The following is a 21,864-nucleotide window of genomic DNA, read 5'->3' as shown; positions in this document are numbered from 1 at the left end:
GCGCGTCAGATCCTTAGTAAGATCATTTAACCAGCGGATAACAAGGGACTTTGCTCCAACATGAGTAAAAAAGCGAAGGTTTAACATTTCTTGACATGAGAGAAGAACACGTCTTCAGATTAGGGTGTCCCAGCAGGGGGGAAAAAAAAAATCAACGATGAAATGGCACAGATTTTCTTGTTGTGTTGTAGTATGAAAATTTGGACAAAAAAAAAAGAGTGCAAAGGAGTGAGCATAAATTCTGAGCAAAAACTGAAGATTGTTTTCCTTTCATCATTGGAACTTTTGTCAAGAAGTGAATGATTAACCGCTTCGGATGACGCTCTTTACCTTTCGCCACAACGTGTATTACAACGCTCATAACTTTTGAAGTGAAAGAGCTGCGCACGGGTGATAACATGACGGTTCATCATGAGGTGCTGCAAGGTCAGTTTAGGAAAACGAAGCGGTCAAAAGGAATGTCGCGGTTTTAATATCTGTCATGGGGCGAGGGAGGAAGGGGGACAAGCCCACATGGGACTTTCTCCGGGACCTCCGCTGTTTGTGTGTGTTTTGTGTACGTGCCTGACAATCAACGGATGAGGAACAAGGAAGTTTTACCTGAGTGAATTTTTGACCTTATCACACGGAGACATTTTTGGTATCAAAGTCCCAGGTGGTTTCTCCAACGCTTGTTCATTTACGATCTCCCTGTGGACTCTGTTGACGATTTCTCTCCCCTCCGCCATGACTACAACATAGAAGGTTTGACAGTAACACCTGATGGATCTTGCTTCCTAAAAATACATATCATGCCTCCATACTTGCTAAGACCAGAGAACAAGTAGTAAGGGGATATTCTTACCTTGTGCTTTCTTGCTGGATCTAAAAATGAAGTGAATCCAAAAATGGAATCTTCAGTTTGTTTTGAAGTCAGATGACATGTGTTCTTGATGAACTCATCTAACTGAAGACAATCAAGCCTGTTAGGTCCGCCGTCCTGTGGTGTCCACTTGGTGAGAAATGAGTCCTTGCTGTGTGCAAATCAGTCCCCAGGCGTTTAGTCTAATTTGTTGAAGAGTTTTTTTGTTCTTCCCCCCATGCGATTCCAGTGTGGCAGGTTTTCATTGACTTTTCCTTCGCCCGAGAGAAGACAGAAAAAGCGACCACACTCACAGTCCGCCTTTGAATCGGAGTTCTTGTTATATCTTGTATCAGTGAGAGATTAGATTAGTCAGCCATTGGAGGGCAGTCAGGTTTGTTTCTTGTCCAATCATTACACCGCACGGAAGAAAATATGATGCCAGCTGGATTGCTTTCAAAACAGATAACAATTAACCGAGCAGAATAAGCACTCCAGAAACGGTGATGTTTACAGACGCGTCTTCTTACAGCTTCACAGGGCACGGAAAAAGTCATTTGAATTTACTTCATTGGAACGTGTACACATTATCGGCTGCGCTTGATGCAACCGATGATGAAATGATCAAATTATCGCTGGCATCGAATGGAAATGTCACAATTTGGTCAATTTCACATTTTCTTCACAGATCAGTATTGGTAAGTCCCAATGTGTGTGTTATTTATACAGATTATTGACTAAACTTGCGCTCTTTGACAATGCAATGCAAATGCTTGAATGAAGTCGCTGTTTTTTGTAGTCGTTTGTTTTTTTTGGGGGGGGGGCTCCTGAAATGTGAGGATTTTGGAGATAAAGCAAAGTTATATTAATTCGTCAACAGACATATTGGAATTGCTTCCTCATATTGTATTGCGGGAAATAAAATGTGGCATGGCATTGATAAGGAATGCCTGGATTGGCCGACATTGGTCTTCTTCTTCTGGCCGGAGTGTGCAAATGTAGCATTGAAGCCACTCTGGGGTGCATCGACGGGCAGGAGGAATATTTTCCGGGAAACCACGTCACTTCAGACCTTTCTCATGATATCGAAGAGTACTCCGATTTGGTAACGGAGACACATTGAGCAAAACCTGACAATCATGCTCTCGCCAGGGATGTCCGGGTAGAGATGGGTGCAGCTCCTTTCCTGATGTTCATCCCAGGTCCAGAGGTGACTGTAGATGAATACTTTTTCAATTTCTGTGGAAAATGCCCCTTGCGGCAATATATGCGCCAGTCAGCCAGGCCAATATTGCATAAAAATTCAGGCAACCCCATGATGCAAAAAACAGCTATAGATGAATGTACAGATTTATGTAGACAAATCTGCAAGCTGGGTCCCTAAAAACAAAACAAAAAAAACATTCATCCATTTTCCGATCCGCTTTATCCTCACATGGGTCGCGGGGTGTGCTGGAGCCTATCACAGCTGTTTTCGGGCAGTAGGCGGGGGACACCCTGAACTGGTTACCAGGGCACACAGAGACGAACAACCATTCACGCTCACACTCACACCTAGGGACAATTTAGAGTGTTCCATTAACCTGCCATGCATATTTTTGGAATGTGGGAGGAAACCGGAGTACCCAGAGAAAACCCAAGCAGGCACGGGTAGAACATGCAAACTCCACACAGGAAGGCCAGAACCGGGATCGAATCTCTGCACTGTGAGGTCGACATGCTAACCACTCACCCACCGGGCTGCCTTCAAAACAAAACATGTAATCCGAAATGCGTCTCCTTGACTGCAGGTATTATTTTTTTAAACCAGCTATAACCTTGTATGACCTTAAACAAGAACTTCTCAGTTGGAAACCCACCACTGGCAGGTTAACAAAATCAGCTGAACAGTATTGCTTAGAAGAGACGCGACGATGACCGATCCTAAAGTCAGACTTGGCTGGATGAAAAAGTCTTGCAAAGTAGAAGGGAGATGGGCCTGGCGCAATTCAGGTCAGAATGATCACTTCCGTTGAAAAGTCAGGTGGCTGCAGCAGATTTCCTTTCACAAATTTATTTACACCGCAAACTGGACAACTCCAAAACCTTCTGGCAATTTTGTTTGTTCAGGAGTAATCATCAGGAAACCTCACACTTTCAAAGTTCCTCATTCACAAAGCTCGTTACAACACTCATTTAATAATTTTTTTGTTTGTTTGTAAAATTGTGTGAATAAATTCTTGGATGACAACATTTCAATCGTTGTTCTGACTTGTGATGTATCACACAGACGCACGGGAAGGAAGGAAGAGTCCATCCAACTTGTACATTCAAGTTTATCTTGCATCACAGGTAAATTCCTAAGAAGAAACAAATCCAAAAACAAAACTCATTTAAAGCTCATCATTGTGACGCAAATGTAAATGGTCAATTCTTTTGCTCAGGTAGCCTCAGTTGTAGATAAAAGATGTTCTTGTAGCAGTCCCATTTGTTTTTGCAATGCGAACGACAACATAAAAATATCGCATTTATCCCAAAAAAATCTGAAGTAGCCATAATCTGCCACTTGTATTCAAGTAGCACCATCGCACAAAAGCTTCAACCTAAAAAAAAACAATACATAGCTTATGCTGCGTTCACATCCCAACTATTGAACTTTTTCTGCCACAAGATCAAACACTGAATCATTTTTTAAAAAGTAAAAAAAAATGTATGAATGTAGGATGAAACACACCTCAAGAGGCACAGGCAGGGAGCTGACACAACGACGGACGGCGTGATGGACTGATGGAAAGATGGAGGAGCCGGGCAGGCTGTTGGGTATGCAGCCCTGATACCGCAGCTGGGCTAAAAGGCTCTCTATTGACACATACGGTAGTGCGGCTCAGGTTTTACTTCACATTTGCACTTTGGACACACGCAATTAAAAATGTATCAATAAAGATGTTTGTGACACCACTCACGCAGAGGGAAAAGAAACATGCACACACTTGTAGGTGTCTGCCATTGCCTCACATCCAAATTGGGTGTGTGCAAGATCGAGCACGTGTCACAGTGAATAAAGAAAAAAGAAAAAATGATGCAATAAAACTGACCCGGGCACGAGGCCAGAAAAACACGGAGGCTTTGGGCTTCCAAGTTCTCCACAAGCTGTTGGACGGACGGACACACACACACACACACACACACACATCAGAAGACAAGCTTTGAGAGGATGCACTCACTCGATTTTTCTTTCGAGCAAAATCTGTCACTAAGCTTGTCGGATTATTGGCGTCTTTGTGATTTTGCTTATCAGTGAGGTTAAAGATATGATAAAGCCGGGAACATTAAGATTGGTTAGTCATTCATCAAAAGACGATGTGCAATCGACAGGGTGTTTTCGCAGATTTTCATGATCACATGACCGCTGAACAGTAGCCTCACTCACAAGCGATGAGCATTCGAAGGGATTTTCTGAAAGGGGAGAACAAAAAAAAAAAAAAACAATGAGGTGCTCCACTTTAATTGGCTAAATGAAATGAACAAACTCAAGTTGTTGCTTGCCAGTCGGTTTTGTGAATTTGACTTTGAAAAAGTGAAAAAGCTTTTTACGGTGAATACCAAGCGTGCGGTGCTTATCTCTGAATTCAAATATGAGGTGAGGATTATTTTGATACCATGCGATTAACTGGCAACCTGCGCAGCATGTACCGCTATGTTGCCTCTCGCCCACTCTGCTCACGCGTGACCCTGAACAGGATAAGAGGTAGGAAATAATTCATGATAATATATACGAATTGCATCAACCACATGACAACGTAATTTAAGATACCCCGACAGTACTCATCATGGTGGAGTCAGTGGAGTTCGTTGCAAATGTATTTATTATTTTTTTTTTACATTTTTACTTATTTATTTGTGAACATTAACCTTCGGCCAACAAAAACTAATCAGATGATTGAACGCTGATTTACAATTAAGCCCAATCAAAGTTGGAGAAATTCGATATTAATTGCAGGGGGGGAGGGAATGCTGCTTACTGTAGGCCAAGAATATTTTACGGTTTCCGCTCGATTGGAATGTAATTGAAAGTCGCACAAAAGAGCTGTCAAGTCAGCTCAAAAATTGCACTTTATCATTTGTACTAGTCTGATGGGGGAAAAAAAACATTTTTGCATACCTAAGTTGACTCCAATGTGAATTGAGAAACATGATCTATTGTCTCAATGACATGATTAAAGATAAGAAAACATTTATTTGTCTCACAATGGAGAAATTCCCAATTTACGACAGCAAAATTTTTGAAAGGGACAAGTAGAAGAACAAAAAGCATATATATAAAGTAAATATAAATATGAATTAAAAACATACTCATATTGTATTATATTATACTAGCTGGTTCGCCGCCCTCCGGGCGGCTCATCAGCTATTTCCTGCGGAAGGCTGGTAAGGTGGGCCTTCGGCCCACAAAAGTGTTGTTGCTTGGTTCAACTTTTTGTTCATCTTCATTGCTTATCGCGAAAATAAAGAGATGTTTAGCTCTACTAAATAACTAACAATTTCATTGCAATGCTTGTGGGTAGACAACATTTTTTCGCTAAGATGCCCGCGCGATCATAGTGAGCCACTGCCTGAGCGGCGCAGTGGCGGCGCGCAGCGGCGCGGTGAAGTAGGTACGTTTTGAAAAGGGACAGACGGAAGGACAGACCGCGTGCGGGACGACGCGCAATATATATATAGATTATGTTATATGATGATTTATATAAATAAAATGATAAAATGCAACCAATTGATTCTCATTGCTTCCAATTAAAATCCAGAAATGCTTTAATCATGCTCCACCACTCGTAAATAAGTGTGAAGTCAAATAGCCGATGAATAAAGTATTTTTGTGACCAATTGTGAGAACACGGGTGTTGGTGCGTTGCGCCCCATCAGGCTTAAAAATCAGTCACGCCGTCTCGCATCTCGACGGTGCTTTTTATAAGATGAATATTGACAGAATTGATGAATCACCTTGCAAAGTGCCGTCATGGCGACGCTGTCCATGAAGCTGACTGAGCTGAGATCCAGAATCAAGGAGTGGCCGTGCGTTGGCAACTGGGCGGCGGTGTGGACCCCTGCTGGGTTCTCGTTCTGAGCACGACTTACAATCTGAACAGAGAATGGAAAACTTGGATAGAATTCCAGAACAACGTGTTACTATATGTGCGTGTGTGCGTATGTGTGTGTGTGTTTTCCACCTGTCTGATTTCAGTGAAGATCAGTTCAGAGTTAGCGAAATAAATTGGACCGGGAGAAAGGATTATCGTAATTCCTGGAACCATCTTTGCCTGTGAAAGCCACACACATTCATCACTTAACCCTCTCAGGGACTGCGGTTACAACGGTAGACAGCTTATCATGTTATCAGGTTACAGGTTGTACGAAAGGGTTAAACTAAAAACAAAAGAACGCTTTCCTGCTCATGAAAGGGGGATGCTGGCTTGACCCAACATACAGAAATATCCCTTTACTCTATTTTATGTGCCCACATGTTGACCTAAATATTCTGCTAGCTTTCCATCCTGATTCAGAAGATTTTTAATCAATGGACTTTTTCTACCTTAGCTCAGATGGTGTCCAGTTAATTGTAGAACATTTGCGCCTGTAATGGGCAGCATTTTTCACAACCCCGTTTTGTTCAGTGGCTATGTCGGCGCTGTTGGACAGTCGGCGTTGGTGCGGCTGGATGGATGGCTGCTGAAGTTGAGGATGAGGAGAGAGGAGCGTTGGCGAAGAGCGCCGATGCGTATTTGGAACCGTGAGTCGCCGCTTGGAATTGAAATGGATTTCCATGGGACAGGAGAAGTGAATCGTCAATGGATGCTACAGCTTCTTGTTGACTTTGAAACTTAGCTTGTAGCCGACGTGTGCACATTTTGAGCATGACGTCTCTGATCCACTGATTAAAGGACACTTTGATTCTCTCCTCTTTCATCTTAAACTGCTTCGAACAACAAAGCGTGGGATGGAAAAGTGGTTCGGACTGCACGACTGTCCGTGTTTTGTTATGTGTTGTGTTTATTATTTTACTTTATGTTAACCGTTTTGTTAAGCGCTTTGTTACAGCCGCCGCTGTTGTGAAAGCGCTATATAAATCAGCATGTACTGTATTGTATTGTATTTTTTTTTAAACTGTGAAAACACCTCATTGTAGAGTTGCACATCTCTGTAACAATCTGTACCAGGAATTTGACCCAAGACTGCAGTGGAGGAGCTAGAAGATAAGGACAAATGCGAGGAATGGTCATGACTACGCGGCAGACGATTACACAGAGAGAAGCTAAAACGGCAGACCGAGAATGCTTCCATTAATCCTCTATTATGTGAGTAAAGTCTAAAAGATCTCCTATACGCAGCAAAATGCTAAATAACAACACTGGTATATTTTGTTGCAAAATACAAAAAAAGTAAAAATAAACATTCAACATTTTTATGTCAATCTGCTCCACAAAATTAATTCGACATTTCCATTTTGGAGTGTCCTATCTGTCAAACTGCAGCTTGTTTTGAAGTGGGTTGAGTTGAGTTAACCTGCCACCATCCAGCACTTGTATACAAATTTATCTACAAATTACACATTTATGCATGAAAATCAAAGCAAAAACAAAAAAAAAACCCAAACAAAAACGTCCATATCGCAAAAGAAATAAAAATAAAAACAATTCAGGTCAGGTCAAAACAGTCAGGTCACGCTGATCACAAGGCACCATTTGTATTCATTTTAGGCCCAGATACTTTATGGTGTTCAGTTCAATCAATTGAAAGCTTAAATGTCGGTCGGTCACACTTCCTGTAATATCACACAAAGACACAAAACCACTGACCGTTGTGTTCTGTAGATGAGCACAAGCAGAGAAAAGGCGACGGCCACTGCCAGACCCAGATCCAAATTTAGGACTAGAGTTGAAATCAGTGATGCCACCCACACGAGCTTGAGTAGTGAGAAACCAGAGCAGAGGTCAAAAGTTCACAGTCACAAAGGTGAGTGCAATGATAATCGAGTGCAGTGTGGACTTGTCACACACGTGTGTGTGTGTGTGTGTGTGTGTGTGTGTGTGTACACTACCAGGTCAAATCGATCAGACTTCCACAACAAAACCACATCTTGAAACTGAGCCAGCAACCCTTGCAGGTTCACCACAATGATCACTGCTAAAATTGCCTGAAACAGACAGCAAGTTTTCTATCATTCATTCATCATTCATTTCCTTGAGACAAGGCCTCACACACATTCGTGACCCATGACGTGATCGTTCCATCCATCAATTTAGCGCTAAATAGATGGCTTTTTGTGGTGAGGCTATAAGTGAGCAAATGCTCTCAGAATAGAAAATAGTTTGTTGAAGGAGTGTGTGATTTGAACACAGTTTTGAATCGTAATGTAAATTGGCCAAGGTCGGCATCCGAACAGAGCAGTGCCGTCCAGCGTCTTACCTGCCTCGATATATTATTCTTTGCAAAGTATAGCAGCGGCACTGTGACTTTTTGCACCGTTCCTCTGTTGTATGTTCTTGAACAGAGGTGTCAAACTAATTTTTGTCTGATGAAAAAAATGGCTATTTAGCTCTTGGATGATTGTCACAGTTTGTGTTTTTTTTCTTAACATTGACCTGACATGTTGCGATTTGTACTGGTAGCGGGGAAGAAGCTAAAGTGAACACATGCATGTCGTTGTCAACCGAATATGGATGCGTGAGTGCAGGAAAGGCTTTTCCAGCAATAAAAATAGCTTGTAATGACATTCCAAGTAGATTTTTTACCTTTGGCAGCTGCTCGAAGAGATGACCAATTTTCAGCAAAACAGTTAAAATCATCAGGGCTGATACCAGGCCTGACATCTTGAAAAGCAAAACGAAAATGCAAATGAGCAATAGGAAGGACAAACACGTGGATTTGCATTTGAAAAGCCTATTGGGCTAAAAATCGACGAGGCGAGAATGTATCACGCTGCCCTTTCAACAGAAGAGTCTTTCAGGGGGTTAAGAAAAAAAAAACACCTGTGATTTGACACCGATGCTTTCTTGAACCATACTGCGTGAGAAGGAGCAACTGACTGCAAAACACTGGAACATGGCTCCGATAGAGTTACACAAACCCAGAGCCAGCAGGTCCTGAGGAGGGAGGAACAAAGAGGGTTTGTAATTAGAAAAAAATACCTTGATGATAATGTTTTTTTTTTAAACTATCTGCATAGGTTGGGAGAGGGTTTCAGTTGATTTTAGTAAAACTGTTGGTTGTTTACCTTTGGTCTCAACTCACCCCAGAAGTCTTCTATTTGAGTCAGTATGGTGTTAACAGAGGAGACCACTCTGCATTTTAACCCTTTCAGGGACAACGGTTACTCCAGTCAACTCAACTCGACTCAACTCAACTGTATTTCTAGAGCACTTTAAAACAACCACCGCTCTATACAAAGTGTTATATATGGCGCACATATCAAATATAGAACAATAAACAATAAATTAATCATGAAGACAGTAGAAAGCACAAAAAAAGTAAATCCAAACTCAAGTCTGAGTCATGCTGGGTCAAAAGCCAAAGAATACGAATGAGTTTTGAGACGAGTTTTTAAGATGGGCAGCGAGGGGGCTTGCCGAATATTCAGTGGGAGGTCATTCCAAAGAGAGGGACCAGCAACGGAAATGGCTCAGTCCTCTCTGAGCCTCCGCTTAGTTCTTGGTACTGCTAATAATGTCTGGTCCGCAGACCTGAGGGACCGGGCAGGTGTGATGGGGCGGAGGAGCTCAGAGAGTGAAGGTGGAGCGAGGCCATGAAAACAAATTATAGGATCTTCAAAAGAGCTCTAAAATGTATCGGGAGCCAGTGAAGGAATGCCAGAGCAGGAGTTATGTGTTCCCTCTTACGAGTACCAGTCAAGAGGCGAGCAGCAGCATTCTGGACCAACTGGAGACGCTTAATGGAGGATTGGCTGACTCCAAAGTAAAATTGCATTTCAGTAATCCAGCCGGGATGTTTCAAAGCGCTCATGAGAAAGGAGAGATTTTACTTTAGCCAACTGCCCAAGATGAAAGAAGCTGAATTTAACAATGGGACAGTGGACAGCTTATCATGTTACCAGGTTACGCGGTGCATGAAAGGTTTAAATGACATTGGTGCCAGTTGGTTACCAAATGCCAAAAGGGCTTGCCACAAAAATATTGAGAACAATGTAACGTATCTCACGGGACAGTATCGCGACACCCGAATCAAATGGGATGGTGCTGCTGTCCCTTGAAATGAATTCTCCCACAGACTCATGCTGTGATGTATGGCGATTTCTATTACCAGGAAGCACCACGGTAACTAAAATAAAAATCAATAAATGCAGTTTTTGATGTACTGTATTCGAAGTACTGTACCTGACTGGAGTCAAAGTGGTAACCATGTTTGTGGGCAAATACTGAGCCCATGGCCGAGAGGAAGCTGAAGCCCACCAGAGCGACTGACAGAGCCGGAACGAACAGTTCCCTTGCCATGGAGAGAGAGGGAACGATGGGGGGTGACAGGCTGCAGAAGAGGAACGGCAACAGAAAACACCCACTCAATGACGACATTGTAATTCAATGCCAAGTAAATGAAACAATGCCATTTTTCCGCTGACCTCAATGCTTTTACTCAAGTTCAAGATCGACGTGTTGGAGATTTAGCAGATTGGTCACGAAACCCAATTCTACTAAATAACATTAGGACATTACATAAAATGAGGGACTTGTAGTATGATGACAAGAAAGGAAATATAGGTCAGTCAACATATGGCCTCTATTCATTCTTTCTAATCTCGATTGTGTAATTCATGTCAATTCACAATAACAATAGCATTAACATTTAGCATTAGGAAAGATGGATGCTGAATTGAAAATTGAAGCAAAAAAAAAAAAAAAGGACAATAAGACGATACCACTGACCCAGAGGGAATATCTCCAACCACCTGGACTCTGTGCTGTCCAGCCAGATTCATCTGCACTGAAACCACAGTACCCAGGACAATCTGTATCACCCCCCACACCCCCCAAAAAAAACAACAACAGATTGAACGCACACACATTTGTTGCACATACTATTCAAAGTAGTTCAAGGTCGTAGAATTAAACAGTTCATCACATGAATGGAACACATAAAAAGGTACATAAAGAGTTATTCATTAATTCGTATTGTAAGTACCGTATTATCCACACTATAAAATGCTTCGGAGTATAAGGCGCACCTTCAATGAATGGCCTATTTTAAAACCGTTTTCATATATAGGGCGCACCGCATTATAAGGCACATAGAATAGAAGCTACGATGGTGGCTGTGGTAGCGTTATGCATCCACTAGATGGAGCTACACTAAAGGGAATACAATACAATACAGCTTTATTGATAGAGAGCTTTCATAACCGCTGCGTCTGTAACAAAGTGCTAGACAGAACAAAATACCACGTCCAGGAAGTCTGACTATTGATCCATATATAAGGTGCCTCGGATTATAAGGCGCACTGTCGGCTTTTGAGAAAATTGAATGCTTTTAGTGCTTTTTTAGTGTAGAAAATATGGTAAGCAAGGGCGATAGTTTGCATGTTCTCCCCCTGCCTGCGTGGGGTTTCTTCGGGTACTTCGGTTTCGTCCCACATTCTAAAAACATGCATGGCAGGTTAATGGAACACTCTAAATTGTCCCTCGGCGTGAGTGTGAGTGCTCTAGTGCTCTAGTACTCTACATGATACATCTATGTTAACATGCACTGTAGTTGTATCATGAATTTAGTAGTTTGACATTAGGGCATTGGTTCACCTCAGTGTTTGCATGTGTTGCTCACCAGGATAACTTCCCAGGGTATGGCCACCGGCAGCTTGCTTTTAAAGTGTTTATTCAGCATTTTGCCCCCAATGAGTATCACCGTAGAAACCACAGTGACGGATAGAGTTCCTGGTACTACACTGGTCATTCCACACAGGACATCGTGTAAAGTCTGGGAGAAGAGGACACAAACAAAGATGCTTTAATGAGACTTTCCATATATTTGTGTGTGTGTGTGTGTGTGTCTTACGACTACAAACCCAAGCGGAGGCCATCAGTCCGGTGTGTCTCTGTGCAAATATTCCCGTCATGAGGGGCAGTTGCAGGGCAACCACATGCAGGGCAGCACCTGTTGTGTAGCCTCTGATGAGAGGATCGGACAACCAGCGACACGCGGCCCCGCAGCGCAGCAAATAAAGCAGGAGCTGGAGGAGTACACACACATATGCGAATGCACATAAACATCACTTGTGGTTTTCAAACATCCATGATATGAGCGATTTTGCTCTTACAAAACAATATTACTTATTGAAGTATGTGAAGACTTTTGATGTGTGTCCCCGTATGTACCATCAGACTTTTAAATGTGTGAAAAGCCACGACATAGTTATATATAATCCATGCATGCATGCGTACCTGTATCAGACCACAGAGCAAGGTAAGTTGGACGGCTATGTTTACTTTAGCTGCCACCATATCAGCACCATCGTTTGGCAACTCCACAATGGCAGGGACAGACCCAATCATGATGGCCAGGACAGCAAAAGTTCCTGAAACATAAACACGCCTTTTGCTAAGCTGAGTTATTGAGTTATTGCTATAGATGTTAGCATCTTGATTTGGCATTGTGTGTGTTTTTAGCCGTTTCGATTTGTCAAACGTTGCATACATTTTAGTCATGCTGATTTGAGAACATCACACATCCAGGCAAGATGCTGGTGAAATGGCCAATCACCATTTGCCATTCAAAATTGATATTTTTTAACATTATCCATCCATCCAATATCTGAACCGCTTATCCTCACGAGGATCGCGTGGGCATGCTGAAGCTTATCCCTACTGGTTTCGGGCAGTCGGCGGGATACACCTTGAACTGGTTACCAGCCAATCACAGGGCATGCATAGACAAACAACAAGCATTCACACTCACACTGAACTATGAGTCAGACGTGCTAACGAGTCGGTCATCGTACCAACCTCCATATAATATTTCACACATTTCCAGAGAGTTATTCATAGCGAAGTAGAGCATGTACATAATTTGTCGGGCATTTTTGTTGGAATGTGCCAGTCACCCAAGGAGAGATGTCTCGAAGTTCCAAATATGAAGTAGATGATCAGCGGATAGAGAGACGTGTAGAGACCAAAAACTGGGGGCACGCCAACCAACATGGCGTTGGCCATACCTGCATAGGACAGAGAAGGGGATGTGACTTCCAAGTAATGGAACGTAGGTATAAACTGTTTCCATTCAAAGAGATTTCTTTGAGCGAGAGACCTCGCCCAAGCAGACAGACGACCATTCCCAATCACATTCCCACACATGGACAATTTCTATGCTTGTTGAATTGAAAATGCGTATTTTTGGACTCTGTGTGTGTGTGTGTGGGGGGGGGGGGCAGAGTCCCCAAAGAAAATCTACACTTGTATGAAGAGAACATGCAAAATCCAAGAAGGAACATTGGGCCTCAAATTAGAATCTGGACCCTTCAAAATGTGAGGCAGAAGCATGAACCATCAGTGAGGCGTGGCGCCAGTTTTACTTTTGTTTTACCAGGACAGTTTCTGCTGTGTTGAACATTACTCACCCTGTGGCAGATGCATGACGCCCACACTAAGCCCTGACACCAAGTCTCCCACTGCACTTCCTCTGATGTTGTAGTAAGGCAGCCATGACAGGATGGGAAACAAGCCCAGCAAAGTGCTCTTTAACCTGGAGATTGAACACCTGAATGCAATGCAAATCCACAAAACAAAAAAAAAAGAAAAAAGATTGAGATGTCAGCTCAAGTTGAGAGTATCCAGTGAACCTGTCCTCCTTTGACTCACCGGCATTGCACCTTGACCCTCTCCAAGAAGGACACGGACGTGTCGACTCGCTGCCCAATGACCTCCAGCTGGGTCTCATCCAGGGCCACGGCAAGATAAGGCATGTTATCGGGATGGTCATTTTGCTCAGTGTCATCCATCTCAAAACAAGTTTAGGAATTAATGGGAGAAAAAAAAGGAAGACTTTCACTTTTTATCCTGAGTGTGCCTTCACTGTGTCCTATGCACTTTTCCCCCAGCTCAAGCGAATAAGAGTTCACACGCCACAGTGAGAGTGGGGAGCAAAGCACACGTGAGTCCGGGAGGGTGGGGAACTCCGGACACTGCACAGCGTATACAACCCCCTTCTGTGCTGCTCAACTACCTCCGTTATCTTGGTCTGTATGCCTCTATCTAAGTTGCACTTTAGTTACGTAACTGAAGAATGCAATTGCAATGACTGGGAGTGGTTCCAAGCGTACCTTTCTTTCGTGATGTCAGGTGGCGTCCCCCCCTGGAATCACAGCGCAGCTTTAAAATATAGTGAACTAAATACTGTAACAATCTTCAAACATAAATTAATAAAAAGCACGTCGGGGAAAACAGGAAGCAACTACATGTTCAAAATTCCCTTGCACGCGGATAATGTATACCGTGACACAACGGAAGAAATGACCATCAATACAAATCAAATCGAAAGTATGCGTATGTTTCGTTCCCTCTCTTCGGATAAGTTGTTTCCTGAACCGACGTTCAGGAAACAACATTCAGGATGATGACGTAGCACGAGGGCGAGACTTCTTGCCACAAAAAGTAAAAAGCAAAACATATCTAGGGGTAATAGTCATACAAATTGTATTCGTACAGTGTCTGTGACCAAGACTATTAAAAAAATAATAATGAACTCCCACTTTTTCCTTGTCCGTTTGAGAGAGCCGTGGCACGCTAGGGAAGAGGTCCTTTACCATGATAATTTTCTAACAGTTAAAAGGTTTGGAGGTGATATGATACGTTTAAGACAAAAAAAAGAAAAAAACAAACCTATCTGGACTCCAGTCAAAATATACTACATTTCCCAGAATGCACTGCAGCAGCTGGCGGACCTCCTCCAACCGTCCGGTTCACATTAGCCGAGGTAAATATGCGAGAACTCAGTGTTTGCCGTGAACCTTTAAATAATGAACCATTTACGTTCGAAAAATATCACGGCATACCCAAAAATATAACAAAAAGTATAAAAACTAAAATGATTATTTCGTCACGATTTATGTACGTTTAACTGGATAAACTGTAGACAACGGATGGATATTATCATGATTATTGCTCAAAAATAACACCTGTTGAATTAAACGCACAACTAATAATTGCGGGAAGCAATTTGTGTACCTTCTGCCATCGAATGGTAAAGCATTTCAATGTTCTGCCTGTCACTGTATGTTGATGGCAAAAATAAATGAACAAAGTTGGATTTGTAAGACATAAATAATAACCTATAAACAAATAACAATAACAGATAAACAAAGTCTAATTGTAAAAGTTCCCAGGGCACCCCTGACGGTCTTCCACCGAACACTATTATGGATTGCGAGAGGGAGCCGGACGTGAAAAACACCTACACAAGCCTGAGGAGAACATGAAGACTGCACATACAAAGCAGGTTGAAGATTAAAACTGCATTTAAATAAACGGAAACATGTACTTAAATGATGATTAAATTAAATCTATAACACAAAGGTTTGAATGCAAAAAGGGGGGAGCCCTTTTTCATCTATACCATGAAAGGTTGTGAGATGGGTGAGACAGAAAAGGGCAACATAAAACGAGATTAATACAGTACATTGAAATATTAATGGTGCATTTAGGGTGGCACGGTGGTCGACTGGTGAGCACGCCATATTCAGTATTGATTAATATTTTTTGTTTACCAAATAATTTCATCAATATCATATTCCTAAGAATGATGATGACTTAAATAATAATCTATGATTCATGAACATTTTTAAATAATGGAGGGGGAAAAAAAACACTGAATTAGATGGGAGTTCCAAATTTATGACAGGTACCGTACTAATCTAGATTAGTTATTATCGAGAAATTATCTAGAGATCTTGAGCCACTCAAGTAATAAACATCCTTTACAGCTGCCTCACGGATGACTTAGAAATAAAGCAATTGAATAAATTACGGTAGCTTTATTTCAAAAAGCCTGTAAATGTGACAAAATGCTTACAATGATTGCGTCATGTGCAATCAAAAATGGATCACATGTGACGTGATCGTAAATAAACATTTGCTGCACTCATGCAGAGTGTCCGTGCAAAGCTACTGTGCGGTTTTGTCTTCCTCGGTTTTCCTCCTCTCATTTGTTCGGATGGCTTCATCATTGTCTTTATTTCGAATTCGAAGCAGCTGGAAGCCTTGACCACAGACCAGCACCCATCCGGTTATTTCTTTCGCTCCCTTTCTCTCACAGGAAGATCTTAAAGCCATTTCTGTGATCGTCTCATCTCCATCTTGGTCATTAGTCTGTATTTTCCCGCAATACTTTGTCTCTTTGTCCATCTTCAAAATTGAGTCATCCGTCTTTTCCCATGACCCACCGACAACGTCTTGGTCCTTATGACCCAGCCCCCCTCGTTTTAAGTGTGTTTGACCTTCTGCCCTTGGACAAACAAAGACCTTGTCCGCATCAGACTCGGCATTCCTTCCATCTTCCACCACTGGCTCCTGCCACACTGCAAGTCCTGCAGCATCAGCAACATGGGAGCACAGCACCCCGCTGTGGTTGATACTAGTACTACAAAGCTCCCACAGGCAGACTCTTTGATCACAAGAGGCGGTGACGATCAGACCTGGTCGAAGGAGCTTAAGGGCAGTCAGAGGGGCTGCATGTGCCGAAGGGACACTCAACTGGGAGAGGAGATATAGACCAAGATGGCTTTGCGGCTGGTTCTGTGTGACGCCCACCGTCCTCAAACGGTCCTCCAGGAAGTCCACCCGAATGGTGGACACCGTCAGCTGTCCATCATCCCCTCCGCTCGAAATGGTTACCAGGCAACCGCCATCTAGGGGCTCTTGTGTGTGAGGCCAAACAGCCAAAGAGTTGACACCACTCTGGTGGGCGGCAATGCTGTGGCACGGGATTGGCGGAGTTGGAGCATCGCTCGGACAGCCAGAAGCTGCTGGGGTCAGATCCCACACTGCAATCTTGCCATCCGTCGCAGCACTGAATAGCAGCATATACCTGCAGAAAAAATACAAACTTGACGAATTTGTCATATTCCATTTTCACACTTCATCTGTAAAACAGAAACAAGTGTTCACCTGTGGCCTTTTCCAGCCTTTAGACTGCAGGTGGCGACACTGAGCACACACCGCTGGTGGTAAAACGTCTCCCACAGCAGGTATATTTGGCGTTTCACTTCACTGACAGAGAACAATCTAGAAATGAGGGCAACAGCAGTGAGGATCCATCAAATTGCTATTGATTCCAAATAAATATGTTTTAGGTTGATCTATACTTCTTTCTTGTTTTTGTGGTTTTCTTGAATGTTTGTTATGCAGAGGTGTACTCATTACAATTTCAAATGATACTAGTTATCGTCACTGCGGGGGGATTGGGGGTAGCAAAATAGTTTCTTCTTCGTAAGGGGTCGTAGCAGAAAATAACTGAGAAGAACTCATCTAGGGCCCCGATACCATATTTGCTGCATCATCACGAACCTGACTGCCCCGTCACTGCAGGCAAGAGCCACAAGAACAGCATCCGAGTTATGGTCAACCACAGCCATAGACATGTATCTGAAAATACATAGCCATGATGCTAATAGTTCTTCAAAGTACTTACAATTCAGGTTTCGACACCAAATCAGTCTTCTGACTAACCTTGTTTCCGGGTCTATTTTCACCATCTTGTGTCTGTTCCGCTTCCTCTCCCAGTGTTCGTCCAATCGGTGACTGGCCACCTGCACTACCTGGCAGAAGGGGGTCAGTCTCCGCTTGTTCCAACCAATCTGCAGCCGGTAACACTGCAATTGAGCTCGCCCGCTGGCTGATATTAACAAAGCGGAGAGGGACTGGGATTGGGAAGTAAGTTTCAGTCTGTCCTGGTGAGTTAGCGCCACCATAGTCCGTACACTTGAGATGTGGTCGGTAATAATGGAGAGGACCGTGACGCTACCAGAATTGGGATGTACGGCCAAAACGGTTAAGCTTGTGTCTTCTCCACCTGTGACTATTATTTCCCACTGCCCTTCAATTTGGACCCCAACCGGCCTCGATGTTTCTGCGAGGTTTGCTGTACTGTCGTTGGGAACGCAAATGCTCCCAAGCCGGCAAACACACCCGATCCCCCGCCCATGAATGCCCTCTCTAAGGCTCCATCCTTCATTCCATGTCCTTCCTGACCCGCTTGTTGACTCTAGGGGGCGCTCGGAAGCCAGGACGGATCCCTGCTTGATGAAAACCAGAGTTCCGTATCCGGGCCAAACCCCGGTGTGGACTGGCCAGAAAGTCCAAGAGCGATGGCCACCGCCACAAGGCACTGCTAATAACCTCTCCAGTTTTACTGGATCCCAAACCACAAATTGCGAGGCATGAAAGCCAAAGATGACAAACCGGGCATCCGTTCCCTTGATTTCAATCGTTGAACCTTTTTCATCATCCACAGGAGTTTTTGTCAGAGACTCCTGTACCGTATTTTGGCATTTGAATTCATTTATAAATCCATTCTCTGCAGAAATGTTCGGTTCCATGATCAAAGCCCTCTCTAGCCACTCCATACCTTTGCAAGCTCGCTGGACTCTCAGAACCTCGAGTTCAAGGGGGCCCTCACCACTTCCCTCATGGTTTTCTGGCTGTGAGTCATACACTCTGAAAATACGGACACAACCATCCCTCCCAGTGCTATAGAGAAGTCCCTGATATTCACAGACTGATGTAACACCCTGTTTTCCATGCACCCCAAACAAGCAGCTTATCGGCGACAACGTCAAGTCTTTGTGCTCCTCCCGACTCTCTTTTTCTTGCAGTGCCCCATCAGTTTCAGGACCTTTTTTATTCGCTTGCATACAGTCAGTCGTCTCTTCCTCGCCGCTGCGCTCCAGATTTTCCAGAAACAAAAGCAGGGACCCTCTTCTGTCCCCGCACACCCACAGAACCCCCTTGGATTTGGAGGGAAGGCGCACTGCAGCGGTCAGCCAACGCTTTGAACAAGTAGGCAGGACAAAAGAAGGACAGCATTTTACCCGGAGAGACAGAGTACCCATTTCATTGAATCTCACGTCAATACACCAGCGATAGACTTGTCCTTCGGCAGCTGACGCTAGCAAATACACGTATTGATCACACTGTTGCCAAATAAGACTATGAATCTTTCCTGAGCCAGGTTGGAGCGGAATCTCATTCTGGGGATGAGAGATGGGAAAGACCTTTAAGGCTCCACTAAGGCTCCCAACAGCACATAAATTCGCTTTACTTGTTGAGTCTTTCACTCTCACAGCCACCGTTTCCATCACACAGTAGGACTGAAACTCAAGAGAACCTTGCCAGAGCAACTCCCAGTGGCCGTTAGCATACTGGTAAACAAAACCTTGGTCGGTACAAACCAGAATCCTACACTGGCTCCACTTCGTATTTTTTGCTTCGCCTTCTACGACACAAACTACTTTTGGCACACCTCGACCGGAAAATTCCAGGTCTGTTATTGTCTTTGTGACAGTGTCTTCCTTTTCATCGTCCTCAACCTTCCACAACTTCACCCCTCCATCCGCTCCCCCGGTTGCCACCCATCTGCCGGTGTCATCTCTTCCCGGACTGACCGCCAGCGCTCGAATCCCACCGGCTCGATGTCCCTTCAAAGTGCGAAGAACTGTCCCACCTCCAGCCCCGTCCCAAATTAAGCAAGCCCCATCTTCCCCAGCACTAAACACTCTCCTTGGGGAGAGGCACACAGAGAACACCCTTGCTTGGTGTCCGAAAAGCACTCTTAAGCAAGTTGGCTTCAAATCCCCACAATTGCCTCCGCAGCCCCCTAAAACGCCGATAGCCCAAACCCTGACACTGCGGTCGTCTGAAGCTGACGCCAGCCATCCTTTCTCCTGAAGGTAAGAGATGCTGAAGATAACACCGGTGTGACCCAGCAAACGTCTTTCCACTGGAGCTTTGTTACGACTCGCTTCTCCTCCAGGTTTCCAGAGAACCAGCTGATTGAAAACCGTCCCTCCTATCACAACAGTATCTGTCCAGGATTTGTGCACTACAAGGAGCGCAGAGTACAGCAGACACCCTTCCAGACACGAGCAGTGAGCCAGAGCATTCCCTGAGTTGATGTCCAGGACAAGGGCACCGTTATGGGCTACAGCTACACACAGGAGAGACTGTTTGTCTTCACGTAGCCAGCGGATATCCAGAATCCAGTCCTGAAGCTCCAAAGGGGGACGCGATATCTCTAACTGTGCGAGCTCCACAGCAGAGACATCCAAATGAAGTCTCACAAGTCTGACCGTCTTCCCGCCAAACACAGCGAGGTCATAGGAGTTTCTCAAGCCTGGGGATTGAGAAGAGGATGGATTTTGGTCGGCGAACTGTATGATGACTAAATACATACATGACAGACAGGAGAAACCAGCGGCAGCCAAATGTGTGACGCCACCCTGAACGTTACATGAAAGAAGACTAACTTAAACTGACCTTTGGTTTCTTTGCAACTCTCTGTGAACGAACTCGGTCGTGAAATTGTCGTCGAGACTCTCGACCTTATCCCGTGGATGCGGTGCTGTTGGAGCACAGGCACTGAGGTACATGCTTTCGGTACAGGCTGAAGACTGTACACCGTCAACACTGGACCCTCACCTGGCAACAAAGATGACGGAGGAATATTATGATTGTAACATTGACAAAATTCTGAAATTCCATAACAGCCTACGGGAAAAAGTATACAGACACCAGAGGAAAATATTGATTTGTAGAGTCACAATAATTTTTTTCTAGTTCTGTGGTTCTCAACTGTTGTTACCCAGGCACCTTGAGACATTGATCGTCAAAATGTGTTTCCAAGATTAGTCTGGCCTGGAATGTGCCAAAGCGTATGTAATCATCAGAGTAAATATTAGTATGAGAAACACTTCCCTTGGAAATACAAAACTGTCAAAGGTAAAACAGGTAGCATGCTGTCTTGTGCCGTGTGACCCTGATTTCTTTCTTGTTCAGTGCGTGCCATTCTTAACCTTGAATCTTCACATGAAATTGCAAATACCTGTTTTGTCGTTTTTGTTTACTACCCAACCAAAATGGCTTTTGAGTTGAGAATCACTATAAATCCCAAAGGTGTTAGGTGGTGTTCTTCCACACCAAACTCATTCTACCACGTCTTTATGGCCATTGATTTGTGCACCCAGGGACCAGAAAAGCCGCCCTAAACTGTTTTCATAAAGCTGGTTGGAATTATTCAAAACGTCTTCTGAACTTGTTTACAGTGTAGACTTGTGTAATTCGCCCAAGAAATTGTGATCATAACCCCGATAAAAAGAAAATACAACTGTGGGGTGTATTTTTAAAGTGATCTATAAATACAGTTGAGTCGAGTTGAATAATTTTCTTTTTAACAGCTATTGGTTTGTGCTCTACATTTGTAGAAAGATCATCATTTATGACTGAGGGGGTACTCATGGTATGGCAAAAAGGTTCGGGGTCCACAATCCCAAACACTGTTGGGAACAACAAGACTGTGACCACAAATAAAGCCTACATGCACCTGTCAGTAGAAACGTATCCTGCAGGAACTCCAGAGCTGTGACCGGGGCAACCAATGCTGCTGTCTCCATGTTTCTGTGATCGGGACCTTGAAAGAAACATTCATAGAACAACATACCTTGGTTACACACCGTAGATGCAAAAATAAACCAGTTTACTTGGTAGGGACTCGCGAGGGTAATACTTTGAAGACGCTGAAATATTGCACAAGCATTTATATTAGAGTTTATGTGAGGCTATGGAAAAGTAACACTTTCATTTTACATCTTACCTACAATGTATCTTCAAAACATTTCCATTTTGTAGTTTCTAATTAGATCCAACGTGTCTCTGTTCAGTCTTCCGTTCCATGCCGCGTTCTGACCAATCAGACTTCTCACAAGGTTTCCTAGTTGCTGATTGGCAGAAAATGCTCTATCTGAATTTGTATTGGACACTATGAGTCATGTGTCAGAGTTC

At 43.6% G+C, this 21,864-nt stretch overlaps 2 protein-coding genes across 5 annotated transcripts; both read right to left on the bottom strand.

The window, feature by feature from the left end:
- Nucleotides 1-2,878: 2,878 nt before the first annotated feature.
- Nucleotides 2,879-14,080, bottom strand: LOC127595674 (solute carrier family 26 member 6-like). 4 transcript variants are annotated; one of them, XM_052057360.1, is made up of 19 exons: nucleotides 13,675-14,079; nucleotides 13,434-13,573; nucleotides 12,921-13,031; nucleotides 12,262-12,395; nucleotides 11,886-12,050; nucleotides 11,645-11,797; nucleotides 10,753-10,835; nucleotides 10,207-10,354; nucleotides 8,845-8,958; nucleotides 8,608-8,685; nucleotides 7,914-8,009; nucleotides 7,672-7,778; nucleotides 6,992-7,061; nucleotides 6,046-6,135; nucleotides 5,819-5,956; nucleotides 3,916-3,970; nucleotides 3,555-3,679; nucleotides 3,109-3,180; nucleotides 2,879-2,974 (listed from the first exon to the last, which is right to left on the bottom strand). In XM_052057360.1, the coding sequence occupies exons 1-18, from the start codon at nucleotides 13,812-13,814 to the stop codon at nucleotides 3,157-3,159; spliced, it is 1,971 nt and encodes a 656-aa protein (XP_051913320.1). In that variant the 5' UTR covers nucleotides 13,815-14,079; the 3' UTR covers nucleotides 2,879-2,974; nucleotides 3,109-3,156. The 4 variants fall into 4 exon arrangements, 3 of the variants coding, with proteins under 3 accessions (XP_051913320.1, XP_051913321.1, XP_051913322.1); XM_052057361.1 differs by lacking the exons at nucleotides 2,879-2,974; nucleotides 7,914-8,009 and having other exon boundaries at nucleotides 2,992-3,180; XR_007961304.1 differs by lacking the exons at nucleotides 2,879-2,974; nucleotides 3,916-3,970 and having other exon boundaries at nucleotides 3,159-3,180; nucleotides 13,675-14,080.
- A 1,745-nt stretch (nucleotides 14,081-15,825) lies between these two features.
- wdr6 (WD repeat domain 6) lies at nucleotides 15,826-21,812 on the bottom strand. Its single transcript, XM_052057342.1, has 7 exons — nucleotides 21,677-21,812; nucleotides 21,407-21,493; nucleotides 20,344-20,505; nucleotides 17,539-20,200; nucleotides 17,377-17,454; nucleotides 16,978-17,094; nucleotides 15,826-16,897 (listed from the first exon to the last, which is right to left on the bottom strand). Exons 2-7 carry the CDS (start codon nucleotides 21,474-21,476, stop codon nucleotides 15,976-15,978), a joined length of 4,011 nt encoding a protein of 1,336 aa, XP_051913302.1. The 5' UTR covers nucleotides 21,477-21,493; nucleotides 21,677-21,812; the 3' UTR covers nucleotides 15,826-15,975.
- Between the last annotated feature and the right edge of the window lie 52 nt (nucleotides 21,813-21,864).

The sequence above is a fragment of the Hippocampus zosterae genome, chromosome 2, assembly GCF_025434085.1.
Source record: "Hippocampus zosterae strain Florida chromosome 2, ASM2543408v3, whole genome shotgun sequence".
Lineage (NCBI taxonomy): Eukaryota > Metazoa > Chordata > Actinopteri > Syngnathiformes > Syngnathidae > Hippocampus > Hippocampus zosterae.
This window is presented reverse-complemented; position numbering and strand designations above follow the sequence as displayed.